The sequence below is a fragment of the Hemibagrus wyckioides genome, linkage group LG29 (genome assembly GCF_019097595.1).
Source record: "Hemibagrus wyckioides isolate EC202008001 linkage group LG29, SWU_Hwy_1.0, whole genome shotgun sequence".
Lineage (NCBI taxonomy): Eukaryota > Metazoa > Chordata > Actinopteri > Siluriformes > Bagridae > Hemibagrus > Hemibagrus wyckioides.
In genome coordinates this window covers 9,448,941-9,462,336 of record NC_080738.1, presented here as the reverse complement: position 1 = coordinate 9,462,336, position 13,396 = coordinate 9,448,941, and the positions used below count along the sequence as shown (strand labels likewise).

Below are 13,396 nucleotides of genomic sequence, written 5' to 3'. Positions count from 1 at the left end.
TTTTTTTTAAATGCCACAACTCATTGTTGAACCACAATTCAAAAGCAATGTTGTCTTTTCATTAGTCAATTTTCTGTACATTTTTATTTTACTTTGTCAGTTTCAAGTTATTTCAGTGACCATTGTGGGTTTTACCTTCTTAAATGCAAGGATACCAACAATTGTGTCCACATGTATCCTGATCCCCTACTTCTAGCTGGAGTCTTGTTGCTTGGTGGTGCACATTGATTGTTGCATGGACAGCCCGTAGCCTATAGGACAGAACCACTTGGAGACTATTGCACTCTTATCTTTGAACTGCTGTTGTGGCAGTCAGCTTTTTGCTTGGGTCTTCATCAGTGAACATTTGAAGACTTCGGCAGGAAGGAATTAGTGTCAAGTCTATAATGAACTTAGAAATGACACTTAGTTGCTCAAGAGCTCTTGGTTGCAGTTCCACTTGACTATAAACACTTGAAGAAAGGACCTTATTTACATTTACTTTATTTACTGTCCAGTGTTACCCAAATGAGGATGGGTTACCGTCAGAGAGGGGTTCCTCTCGAGGTTTTTTCCACATCATTTCAAGGAGTTTTTTTCTTGCCATCTTTGCCTCAGGCTTGCTCATCAGGGATAAATGTTGAATTTAAAAAACAAAAAAACAAAAACCTTTATTTTTAGATCTGCTATAGTTGCCTTGAGACAATGTCCATTTTAAAAGTGCAATACAAATAAACTGAATTAAATTAGATCAGGCTATGTTTTTCAGTCTTTAGCTGTCTAGTTTTTTTTGTCTGGACTGAGAAAATTCAATATGGTCTTCTGCTACTGAAGCCCATCAGTATTAAAGTTTGAGTCATTTTAGCCTTTTTAACAGTTTGAACCAGTCTGGTTTCTTTATTGTACCATTCTGAGTAAACTCTAGAAACTCTTCTGTGTGAAAAATCCCAGATCAGCGGTTATAGTTAGTGCCCATCTGGCACCAACAACCATGCCTCAATCAAAATCACAGATTTTTCCCCATTCAGAGGGTTGATGTGTGCATTACCCCAAGGTGCTGGCCTGCACTGAACTGTTGTCACAAGATTGGCTGGTTAGATAATTGCCTGAATGAGTTGGTGTACAGATGTTCCTAATAAAGTACTCAGTGAGTTTTTATTGTAGGGGTGTAACAGCATTTGCATGTTAAAATGTTTGGTGCAGTTAGCATGCAGGTATTACATCTGTGATGTTTCTTTTCCATTAGAGGAACAACTGTGCAAATAACATCAAATTGCTATACAAACATTTTGGTGCTTGATGAAAGCTGGGAAAAGCTGGATGCTGTTGCCCCCCACACTTGCACATTTAATTAAGTTTGCCTTCTGGCCCTCACTTTTAGTTATGCTGCCATAGCTAGTCTTGCCAGAGTCCCTGCCTGCACTTTGTACACAATGTACATTGTCCTTAAACATTACTTGATCACAAGCATACCTAATATTCTCTCTCTCTACACATGCTACTTCCAAGCTCCCTGTGTTACTAACCCCTTCTGCTCTTCAGACCTGTCTGATCCATCCTGATGCCCTATTTTTGGTTGAAGACTCATCACTTGGTAGTGCTCACTGCTGCTGAAGATATATGGGACTGCTGTGGACAGAACCACTTGGAGACTATGGCGTTGACTTTGCAGTCCGGTATCCCTCATTGATGGCTTCAGCAGGCAGGAATTAGTGTTAAATAAATAATTCATTCAGAAAATTATGCTGATTTCTAATTTACTTAAAAGCTCCTGGTTACACAATTCCACTTAACTATAAATTGTTGTAGAAAAGACTGTTTATGATCACACTGTCTGGTGTCACCCACTTGAGGATCTCTTCCCTTTTAAGTTTGGCCTAGCCTTAGCGTTGGCTTTGCGATTATGCTGCCGAGTCGTCACTGAATCGGCCTGCTGTGAGGGCTCTAATGCCGGTGTTAGGGGGTTACTATCTCTGCCTAAGGCATCCAGACTTTACCCTACAGAAACTACACTGCTCTCACACTCTCTATCCCTCTCTAGTGCCTAGATGAGCAAATTTAATGCTACAATCTTCTGTATAATATAAACACCACAGACAAGAAACTTGCAACAAATAATTCAAAAACCATTCGAACATATAAACAGCAAATATATTTCTAGGTGCCTCCTCTTATGCACATTCTCTGTACAATAAGTGCACTGTGGTATTAAAGTTAGTCTAATTCTCAAAGATAGTATTACCAAAACATTAAAACAATACAAACGTTTATTTCCTTTTTTTTTTTGTCATAATAAAATGTCAACACATCTAATGCTTGCTACTGCAAAAAAAAAAAAAAAAAAAACTTAAGACTTTTCTATGTTTTGTACTCTGGTAGTCTTTAAGTTTATTAGTCTTGCCAACACAACACATCAATTTATAATACTCAAATCTTTTATTTACTCCAATAAAAGGAAGATAGTTTTAAACAGCAACTACACTTCTTATGATGCCTGACATAATATCTGGACTCAGAAAACAACAAAACAAAACATCTGATAGAACAAAAATGAAGTAACCATTACATCAGCAGGCAGTAACAATAACAGTATGATAAGCATTGTAGCATATCATTTCCTCTCAGTAAGTGAATACTAAATCAAAGGATATTCATTCATTCATTGGTTTGATTATGTTTATTCTCATGCAAAGACTTTATTACAAGTAAGAAAAATATAGACAAAAGTCAAGTTAAATAATCTCACTCTTCTTAGTTTTATAGTTTAAAAATGCAGCGAATTTCATCATTTATTGTTTTAAATGTTAAATGATCTCAACCGTTTTTTGTCACAAAGGCTTTTCAATCAGGTGCTAAACATCTTTTGTCTGGCAATAATATTTTGTTTTCCATAAATATATAGCATGATACCGTGTAGTACAAAATAAACCATATTAGAATTAAGAAACAATAACAACAGATTTAATCACGTTTTCATTATTAATGCAAATACTCGTCATCACTACAGTCAGAATCATCTGCTTCCACTTCACCCTCAATCACTGACTTCTTCCCTCTGCAGCAGGACACCACCATACCAATGAGGAACACCTAAAACCCACGAACCAACAGCATTATTAGGTGGTATATTCTGTGCTGTGTAATACGTAATGCATTCCTAAATTAAGTTATCTAACTTTCATTAGTGTTACTTGTTTACTTTTGTAATGACAAGGCTTCATGGGTGAACTTTGAACAATGAAATGAAATAAGAGTCATATACTGTACTCACAACAAGAAATGCCCAGTTGCCAAAGTAGTATATAGTGCTGAAGAACCAAAACTTGTGAAGGAAAAGATAAGATCTTGTCACTGTGCACTGGTCTGTAACAAAAAGTGACACTTTTTTGAAAAGCAATAAATGTGTATAAAGCATGAAAGTCAGTTGCAATGTTGCAACATAACATAAAATGGTAATGTGAATGGTCGGTATGTTGGATGACAGTGCAATGAGCCAGAGCAATGGACTGAATTAAGGATATAACAACTAACCAACAAAATTAAGAAACATGTATAATACAAATAATATGACAAATTTAATTACTGATTAGCTAGACTGTGGTACGAATTTGTGGAACACAATCTCACTTCAGTTAGACTACTGCTGCTACTAATAATAATAATAATAATAATAGTAAAAGTATTATTATTATTATAAGCAGTTGTAGGATTTACATTTATAACATTTAGCAGATCCTCTTATCCAGAATTACTCAAGAAAATGCTTTCTAATCTTCAAAATAAACCTTCAAGCTAATTCACAAGGTCAGGAAATAAGAATGCCATGAAAAGAAGACAAGACAATGGAGGATACACGTCATCCCTACAGCACTACGGCAGGAATAGGAGGCTCTTCGGAAATTTCATAATATAGAGCTATAGCATTATAGCATGTATTGTCACCGTTAAGACGCACTGGATCTCACTGAAAATCTCCCCTTTTCTCTTGTCTGCCATCTGCATCTCTCCATCTGCAGCTGTTAATCTGTATTACAGATCTGGCCAAGCTTCACACAGATGGCTCTCAACAGCAGTCTGACTAAACAAATGATCATGTATATCACTGACCTCCTTCACTTTCAGTAGGTCAGTCCTTACAGGGTGGGCCAGAACTTCAATAACAAGGTTGATTAGAACGTTATGGGGTCAGATATTCCCAAGCCACAGACTCTGGTTGCTTTTTAATAAAATTCAACAGACTGTATAAGCACCAGTCTGATTGAAAGAGATGTTCTGGCAGGATGGAGACAGATCTCAATTTAAACTCTAAATTTGAGCTAAATTTTGAACCAACCATTAAATATATATCGTTTTTCTATCAAATTTATCTTTGAGGAACAACAGCATTGCATTCACTCGTACCAAATGAGTGGCATCAGATGGAGTTGTGTGGGCTTTGCATGCATTATAAAGGTTAGATGGTGACTCATCTATCTGCTTCTTCGTTAAATCTCTCTAAGGCCATTTTAGATATGATAACTTCCACTGACATACACAGCAGCTCTTTGTGCTATACTGCCATCATCAGTGTACTCTAAAACAGAGAAAATTATTTTCATGCAAATTCTTAGCAGACAGCAATGTGTGTGCATAATGAGAACAAATACCCATAGACACAAAACAGTCAAAAATGAAGGAAAGTTGTGGCCACTATGGAACACTGTCAGAACACAGGTCAGTTAATAGACAAGCATCTGGTGTTAAGTACAAGGAAAGCAGGATCTGGCTTGACAACCTATTCTTGGGAGATTAGAAAAAGAACAGCAATTCACAGAGGGAAAAAAGTGAATAATTTAATGTCATTTATTTGAACATCTGCTACTGCATATTTTGCATACAGTTCTGTTAACAACTGTCTGTTGCTAGGGAACTGTTAGGTTGGAGTGAATAATCAATTTATCCATTGTTGCAACAAATCTATTATTCTTAAGCCTAAGAGTCATTTAAAGCTGTACCTGTGTGGGCAATTATGTACAGTTGTACAGACTCTCCTTCCATATACTTTCTCAATTAACTATGCAATTAATCTCACTCATTTGTTGCATGTGCCATATTTAGTGTCCTTATTCTTTATTCCTTTATTGTTATTTTATGATCAAAGAGTGCATCAGGCTAAACAGGTCCAAGATCGTACTGGCTAGGACTTGCAAAACGGTACCAAAGGTAAAGCTTCAACAGAATGGAGACCACTGGTTTGAAATATAAATGAACATTCATAAAAATGTAAAGGACCAGAACAGACTTCTTTCATTTCAGCATTCAGTATGTGATACAAGATTAAGTACCATATTCAAATTTATAAAGCCAAAAATTCAAGTTTGACAGGATGCCTTTTAAAGGATTTATATACGTCAAGGATGATGGGAGAAGTAAGGACACCCATTTAAAAAAAAAAAAAAAAGTCCCATTTTAAAGCTGCAGATTACACTGGCACATTGACTTGGTGAAATGTAACCATGGCAACAACACTTGATACTGCACATACAACGTATTTCTCTCCCAGGACGAAGGCAGAAACAATTGGCATTATTTATAAAATGTGTACAATCAGGTAAAATGAACACACCAAATGGTCAAAATAAGCAAATTTCACAATCTATATTGGTATTAATCAATGTCAGTCTTGATGTATTGGAACATTCAAAGTATTAGGTTGGAGACCTTATTGTAGACATGAGCACAATATTTTAAAAAATATGAGATGCTGTTAAAAACATGCTATTCCTCATCTTCATTATCCATTTAGCAGCTTTGAGACTAACAAAGGCACAGCAAAACACAATTCTCAGCTAATAGACTGAATACAATGTGACTATGTAGGAATGTCACCAAAAATATCAGTAATTCAGTAATGCTGTCACAGTGATCCAAATAACAGTGCTTTAAATAAATAATACACATAAACTAAATCCCCTGTGTTACTGGAAATGTACTATAGACTGTAAAACGATATTCAGTTATACTCTATATTTGCAGTATGTGTAGTGAAGGGCAAGGCCAGCCAACCAAATCTGTTAGAAGTGCTGCTTATGCTGTGTCATAAGGCAACATAACACACTCCTAGGCTATCTGCCTCCTTCTGCATATATAAGCATACCGATGGCCACAATTACCAGTGTCACTCTGGCAAGGAAGAATGAGAGAGATGGACACACAGAGATCACTGCAAACTTTATCCCCTTTGCTCCTGACCACAGATGGAAGCTGAACTTGTACTCTTCTGACTATATGGCAAATACTACTTCCATACATGAACTACTGCTCAAAAGTTTGGGATAACATGCATATTTCAGCTTGATTTCAGCTAGGAAGACTCCATCAACCAATCCATCTTGTGGGAGATGCTCCAGGAAGCATGGGGTGAAATCTCATCAGATTGCTGCAAAAGGTGGTTTTTTTGATGAAGGCAAAGTTTGAAGAAAACATTCATCATTTCCATCAAAATCATTATTTCTAACTCTGACATATCCTTTTGTTGCTTTCAACCATTTTATTCTCAAATTTTATTCTTCTTATTAGTATTGGAGTATTAGACCATAGACCTATAATTTAAGTAACATTATTATGATTCCTTTGTGTATGAAAACTACCGCAATCACACCAAGCAGAAGGAACTGTCAAGCAGAGATCACGTGTGACAATGGATTTCAACAGTGGTGGGCCATCAGGGACAGCAAGGCCTTCTCTGCTGGACTTAACAGAAGTGATCTGAATCACTGACTAGCATTTTAATATATTTAATATATTTTTCCATGAATGTGTATTAAATTATTCCCAATAGTCTATTCTCTACATTTCATAGCTTTTCTCTCGGTTGCGTTGCTTCCAGTAGTGTATATTTATGATAAGAGTATTTATCCAATCATATTTCAGCCAGTGGCAGACATCATGTGTTGCCAGGGTGAAAGAAATCTGCCTTAAGGCCTTCAGAATCAATAGTGCAGGCGCCCGTAGCTTAAAATAAGTGGCAATGAAATTGTTACATTAACCAATCAGATTTCGAGTTGGCGTCACTGGGGCCATCTAGCAGGCATACGATTACGTCAGCAATTTCCCGTCCTTTGATTAGATAATTGTCAAAGGCAGCAAACGAAAAAAAAAAAATATATATATATATATATATATATATATATATATATATATTTTTTTTTTTTTTTTTTAACTCACAATGGCTGACAGAGGAGAATAAATAGATTTGGTTACAGACATCCTTACAAATGCATTTTCAAGGCAGACTGTAATAAAATTGACTATTTCTTGTGACTGTCGCCTAATTTCTTTTTTACTTTGCTATTTAATGGTTGATTAGTATCTATTGCTGTGGCGTGATTATGATGGTATAGAGGTGGATTAATTCATGAAGGACACCAGTGAAGGCCTAGGCCTAGAAGGCCACGGCCCGCCACTGGATTTCAAATAAACTGATGGATTTAGGATAATGAATATACACTCACTGTAGAGTTTATTAGGAACACCTACTTATTCATGCAATTTTCTAATCAGCCAATTGTATAGCAGCAATGCAAAACATCAAGCAGATATGGGCCAGCAGCTTTGGGTAATGATCAACCATCAAAATGGGGGAAAATGTGATCTCAGTGATTTTGACTGTAGCATGATTGTTGGTGCCAAACAGGCTGGTTTGAGAAATTCTCTAACTGCTATATCTGCTATATATATATATGCCTCAGAGAATCAACAGAAAATGGCCAGACTTGTTAAAGCTGACAGAAAGGCTACAGTTAGTCAGATTAATTGTGGTGAGCAGAAAAGCATCTCGGAATGCAGAATGCACAACACATTGAACCTTGAGGCATATGGGTTCAGCAACAGAAGACCATGTTGGGTTCCAGTTCTGTCAGGCAAGAACAGAAAGCTGAGGCTGTGGTTGGCACTGACTCTCTAAAACTGGACAGACTGGAACACCATAGACTGGCCTGATAAATCTAGATTGATGCTGAGGCTCACAGATGGTAAGGTCAGAATTGGGTGCCAATGGCTTGAATCCATGTACCCAACCTGCCCTATGTCAACAGTCCAGTCTGTTTTTTTGGCACACTTTTCAATACCAATCATGGCTTAAATGCCACAGTGTGATGAGGCATGTTGGTGAAGGATCTCCAGACATGAATGATGCCTCAGCCACAACAGCAAGTCAATGCAATGATGTTCATATACGGTGTCAGTGATATACAAATAGTCCCAAAAGTGCAGAAAATATTTACAGAAACATCTAGAAGAAGAAAAAGGAGAATGGATATACAGTAAACACTAATCCCCCGAAATTTGCAGGGGTTGCATTCCTAGAACACCAGTGAATTGTAAAAGAAATCGTGAATTTTGCATGTGGTAAAAGAAAAATGCATATTTTTATAGTTTAAACCCCAAATATGTCTTTTGCTGTCTTTTCTTTGGTATAAGTAGGGTAAATACAGTAATAATATAATTCAATTTAATAAAAAATACTGTAAAATGTACTCACAGTAAAACAGAGGATTTACAGCCAGAAGACTGCATGTAAGCTTGTATACTCTGTTCTTGTTTGGCCTATATTTGTTTAATATATTGCTTGTTTTAACATACACATGCAATTATTCGTAGTTGAAAAGAGATAGATTTAAAGCAAAAGCAGTTAAATTTGATGATGTTGCTGCCTCCCAGATCTTCTTTAAAAGAGGGCTTTAGGCAGATCAACCATACACCATATCCAAGGGAAAAAACCCTGTAGAAGCTCACCTTTCAGTATGCAAAGAGCAAAAAGGCAGCCATTTATTCCAGTCCGGTGTCACTATTGAATTATATTAGAATGTTTTTAAAGGTTTGGTTGAACCTTTCCACAAGTCAGTCTACAGGTAATATGTACTGGTTTGAATGGGGTTAAGCTGGAGTAGAGACAGGATGGGAAGCCTTGGTCTGTGGTGATCTCACTTAGAATGTTGACTGGAAAATAGCTGAACAAGTGTACTGATCGTGGTGGTCCTGCATAGAGAGAAGGCTTCAGAGTACCAGGTTACCGAGTCACAGACACCCAGAATGTATTGGTTGCTGGCAGTTCTTCTTTCCATCAGTTAAACTATATCCATGGCATTCCTTTTGAATGGACACGACCTGTGTAACAGTATATGAGCATATCTGTGTACACTGATGGCCAATAGAAATGGGAACCAATTCTGTGGTATGTTTTATGGAGCGATATGTGTCCTGACCAGAGTATGTGTTTGCAAGATGTAAAATGAGGGATGAACATTCACGCACGACCTGAATGCTCCACCTCCAAATGTTTTGTTGAACAAGGGCTTTAATGTTACAATGGCCACCTGTGTTTGGGCAGTGTTACTAGGTAACCTCCAGTACCTGACCTCCATACCTTCAGTGGACACCTCATAAATTTGGCAGATGCAAACACTTCTCTGCTTGGCTCTGCCACTGTGATTTGGCAGCCAGCTGTAGGAGGACTGTCCTGGCCAGTGACAGAGTCCTCTGTAACACACAGCCTATTCAAGTATTGTTGCTGACATGGCCCCTACATGGCCTCAATTTACTAATTGTCTAATGGCTAATTCCAGCATGTTAATGCACCAATGTCACAAAGCAACATTCATCTCATACTGGTCTCATAAACACAATAATGAGATCAGTGCTCTTTCTAGTCACTGGATCTGAATGCAGTACACCTTTGCTATGTGATAGGATGGTTTTGTAACATGAAATTTCACCTGAAATGTTTTGAATTGAGTTATGCACTCAAGTTAATTTGTGTGTATTTGTTAAACAAAAGAAATTTCTCAGGTAAGGAAGTGAAGTGCTTCTAAAGTAGGACACAAAAACCATTTGATAATAGAACTAACTGATGCTGTTATTAATAAGTGTTTGCAGTTTGTAACAGCTTGCAAGTGTACAAAACTTCCAATGGTTAGCCTTCATTTTAAGTTCAAAGAATTTGTGGGGTCTAAAGTGAACATATTGCTTTATAGAGCTTGGTGATATTTGTACTGGAATATGGCTAAATGGGGAGAGAACCATACTGACCCAATTTCATATTAACAAATTGATTGGACAGTAATGCAGTAATGAGCAGATCGTAGTATTGTAGTGCCCTCCTCTGGATAGAGGACCTCATTGAGATTCAAACATTTTGCAACACTAGAAAGCAAAAAATAAATGTACAAAAAATACTCAAAAATACACAAAGATTGCAACTAACAAAGCAGCAAAAACATCCTTTCTAAAATAAAATTTATAATTAAAATCCCAAACACTTTTTTGCAGTTAGTAAATGCATTGTTAGCATCTATTTAGAGCTACAATCATAAAGATATGTTCGGAATAAATAAGAATTATACCAATTATAAAAACAGAATTATATAAATGCAGAGCACCATTTACTAAATAGAACTGGTGGGACTTTTAAACTGCACATCTTTGTGCATTGTCCCATGAACCTGACTTGCACTGCCCACCTCATACTGTTAGCAATTAATGTTTTGCTGGTTACCAATTACCATCTTAAAAGAGATCATGATCGCAAAAATGATGGGTTTTCCACTGAGAAACCAACCAGATGAAATCTTATACAATCACATATTCAGAACATTCTATTTAAAACCAATTAACCACCAAAATCTTCATATTTGTATTCTCCACATGAACCATCAGTGAAACTAGGTAAGGCTCCAAGAAACATGAATTCAAAAAGAATAAAATAAATAAAAAAATAGACCTACCATCTGGAGCATCTGCATCACATGTCCTGGTGGTGGCAGTAGACGTATGGTTTTCCTGTAACACATGTGCTACTATCATTATGATATAGTGATCAAGGATAATATATATATAATATATAATAATAGGCACACAAGTTAAATACAAATTTTAACAAGTTTTCTTTATCTGTTTTCCAAGCTGTAAATCTGTGTTTCAGACTTTATTTTTAGTTCCAGGAGCTGGATAGGGCTGTCAGAAATGTGTATGGGAGGAAGCAAATTTCTTAAAAGACACTGCTTAAAAGCCTTAAACAGCAGCATGCCCTATAGTGCATTGTACCACTATGTTGTAATGCAGGAAATATAAACGTTTACTAGACAACAAGCTTCTAAAAATACAGAAAACTCTTTCCCAGATGCCCAGATTCTATGGGAGTAAACGAGTTCCTCATATGTGCTTGTACTAATACTAGCGTTTTTTTTGGTGTCGCTCCTGTAATTGATGTAAGCACAGACATTATGAATTTGGTAATTAGTTTTAATTCATTTGTTTAATAAAGTAACTGTAAAAATAACTTGGTAATTGGTATTTAAGAAAAAAAACTTTTATGACAGACATCAATATTGTCAACCATTTTTTTAAACCCCGGATGAGACTCTCAGAAGACCAGAGATACAGATACAGATCAAGAGCTTCAACTAGAGTTCATGTTAAATATCATAATGAAGAAAAAGTGTGATCTTTGTGTCTTTGATCATGGCATGGATGTTGGTGCCAGAAGATCTGATGTGAGTATTTCAGAAACTCCTGGAGGTTTATACATAAATAAATAAAACGTCTGTGGACGGAAATGCTTTATTGATGAGGGGTCAGAGGAAAATGGCCAGACTGGTTCAAGCAACTAAAATATGCACTCTTTCCAACCGTGCTGAACAGAAAAGCATAACAGCATGTACACAGATCAAAAATGGACAGGCAACAAAAGCAGAAGACCACATCAGGTTCCAGTTCTGTCAGCCAAAGTCAGGAGGCTGATGTTCTCTGCTGTTGTAGCCTGTCCAGCACAAGGTCTGATGTGTTCTGGGATGAGCTTTTTTGCACAACACAGTTGCAAATAGTGCTTATTTGAGTTACTATAGACTTCCTGTCAGCTCAAACCAGATTGCTCATTTTCCTTCGATCGCTCTCTCTCTATGATTTCTCACATGATGCTTTTTGTTTTTTACAATATTGTATGAAAAAAGGGCACTGGTGGCTCACACCATGCGGAAGGCCCGGGTTCGATTCCCCAAACCCTAGCCACTGGATGCAGTGCCAGTCCCAAGCCTGGATAAAAATGGGAGGGTTGCGTCAGGAAGGGCATCCGGCGTAAAACCAACCAAGTTGTTGTGGCGACCCCTCACACACGTAGGGAGCAGCCGAAAGATCAACAACAACAACATTGTGTGAAAACCTTAGGAGATCAGCAGTATCCGAAATACCAGCGCGCACCATACCAGTCCCCATTCTAATGTTTGATGTGAACATGAAGCTCTTGAACAGTTTCTGCATGGTTGTATGCACTACGCTTCTGCCACATGATTGGCTGACTGGATAACGACATAAATGTGGAAGTGTACAGATGTTTCTGTTAACGTGACCATTTTCCATAGCCTTGTATTCTTGTAGTTTCTGTAACCATTACAATAGTCAGTAACAAAGAACAAATGTAAAAAAGAGGTGTTTAATTAATGAGAAGCACGGTAAGGCCTACTGCCCTTGCCTTTAATAGCAAAGTGTACACTGGCAGTTCAGTGCAGTGATATTTTTATAGAAGATATACAATTAGACATCAGTGAGCAGTGATCACATGATTAACTAGATTATGATTAAGATTCGTTTAGTGTTATTTTCATGGTAACCTGAATGTGTGCATTTAGAATATATTAATATATTCATATATAGGAGTGTCAAAATCAATTTAGGTAATGGGGCACATTACTTTTACTCCATAGTCAAGTGGGCTGAACCAAAAAAAGTCAGTTTAGGACAGCAATAACATCTCCTCACCAACTATTAAACTATTAATATGCCATAATAAGAGCAAGGGCCAGGGAGAAAAATGGAATCCATTTAGATTCCAGTTAGTTTGCAGATTATAGACTATGGTCTTGAGCACAGATGGTAAAAGTTATTCATTCACTTGTATAGCAAAGTTGATTAACATGTCGGTACATAATTGGTGAAGAACTCATTAAAATATTTTCTTACCTGCCATAGGTACTTTTGACTGCCATACATAACATATTGTGGGGCAAGGCTGTAGATCATGTAGCTGGTGTGAAGTACAATCAGGAGCAGGATCATACACAGGAAGAGCAAAGCCTGTGGACGGGTTCTTTTCGGCCTGATCTTGTACAACTACACACACACATCAACAAATGAATACTTGTTAGCAAAGAAGAAATCATTGTGATCTGTCACACAAAGCTTTAATACATTTTGCTTTTTAAGTTTTAAGACACCCAAGTGTAATCTACTTAACAACATATTGTCTATTAGATTATTTTGCTGGCACATGATGTTTAGTCTGGTGAGGTGTTACAGCCCGAACACATAGTGACTCTAGCTTGCTGTTCTGTGGCTCAATAACTCGAGCTCCAAAATAAATTAAAATTAGTTTACAATGGCTACT

At 37.0% G+C, this 13,396-nt stretch overlaps 1 protein-coding gene across 1 annotated transcript in view; it reads right to left on the bottom strand.

Moving 5' to 3' along the window:
- Positions 1-2,332: 2,332 nt before the first annotated feature.
- The window catches only part of lmbrd1 (LMBR1 domain containing 1), a 32,219-nt gene continuing 21,155 nt past the window's right edge, over positions 2,333-13,396 (bottom strand). The window contains exons 13-16 of the mRNA XM_058384836.1: positions 12,973-13,122; positions 10,743-10,797; positions 3,251-3,342; positions 2,333-3,069 (exon numbers count right to left, since the gene is read on the bottom strand). Of these exons, the coding sequence (XP_058240819.1) occupies positions 2,959-3,069; positions 3,251-3,342; positions 10,743-10,797; positions 12,973-13,122 (408 nt within the window). The 3' untranslated portion in view covers positions 2,333-2,958. The remainder of the gene's footprint in view (positions 3,070-3,250; positions 3,343-10,742; positions 10,798-12,972; positions 13,123-13,396) is intronic.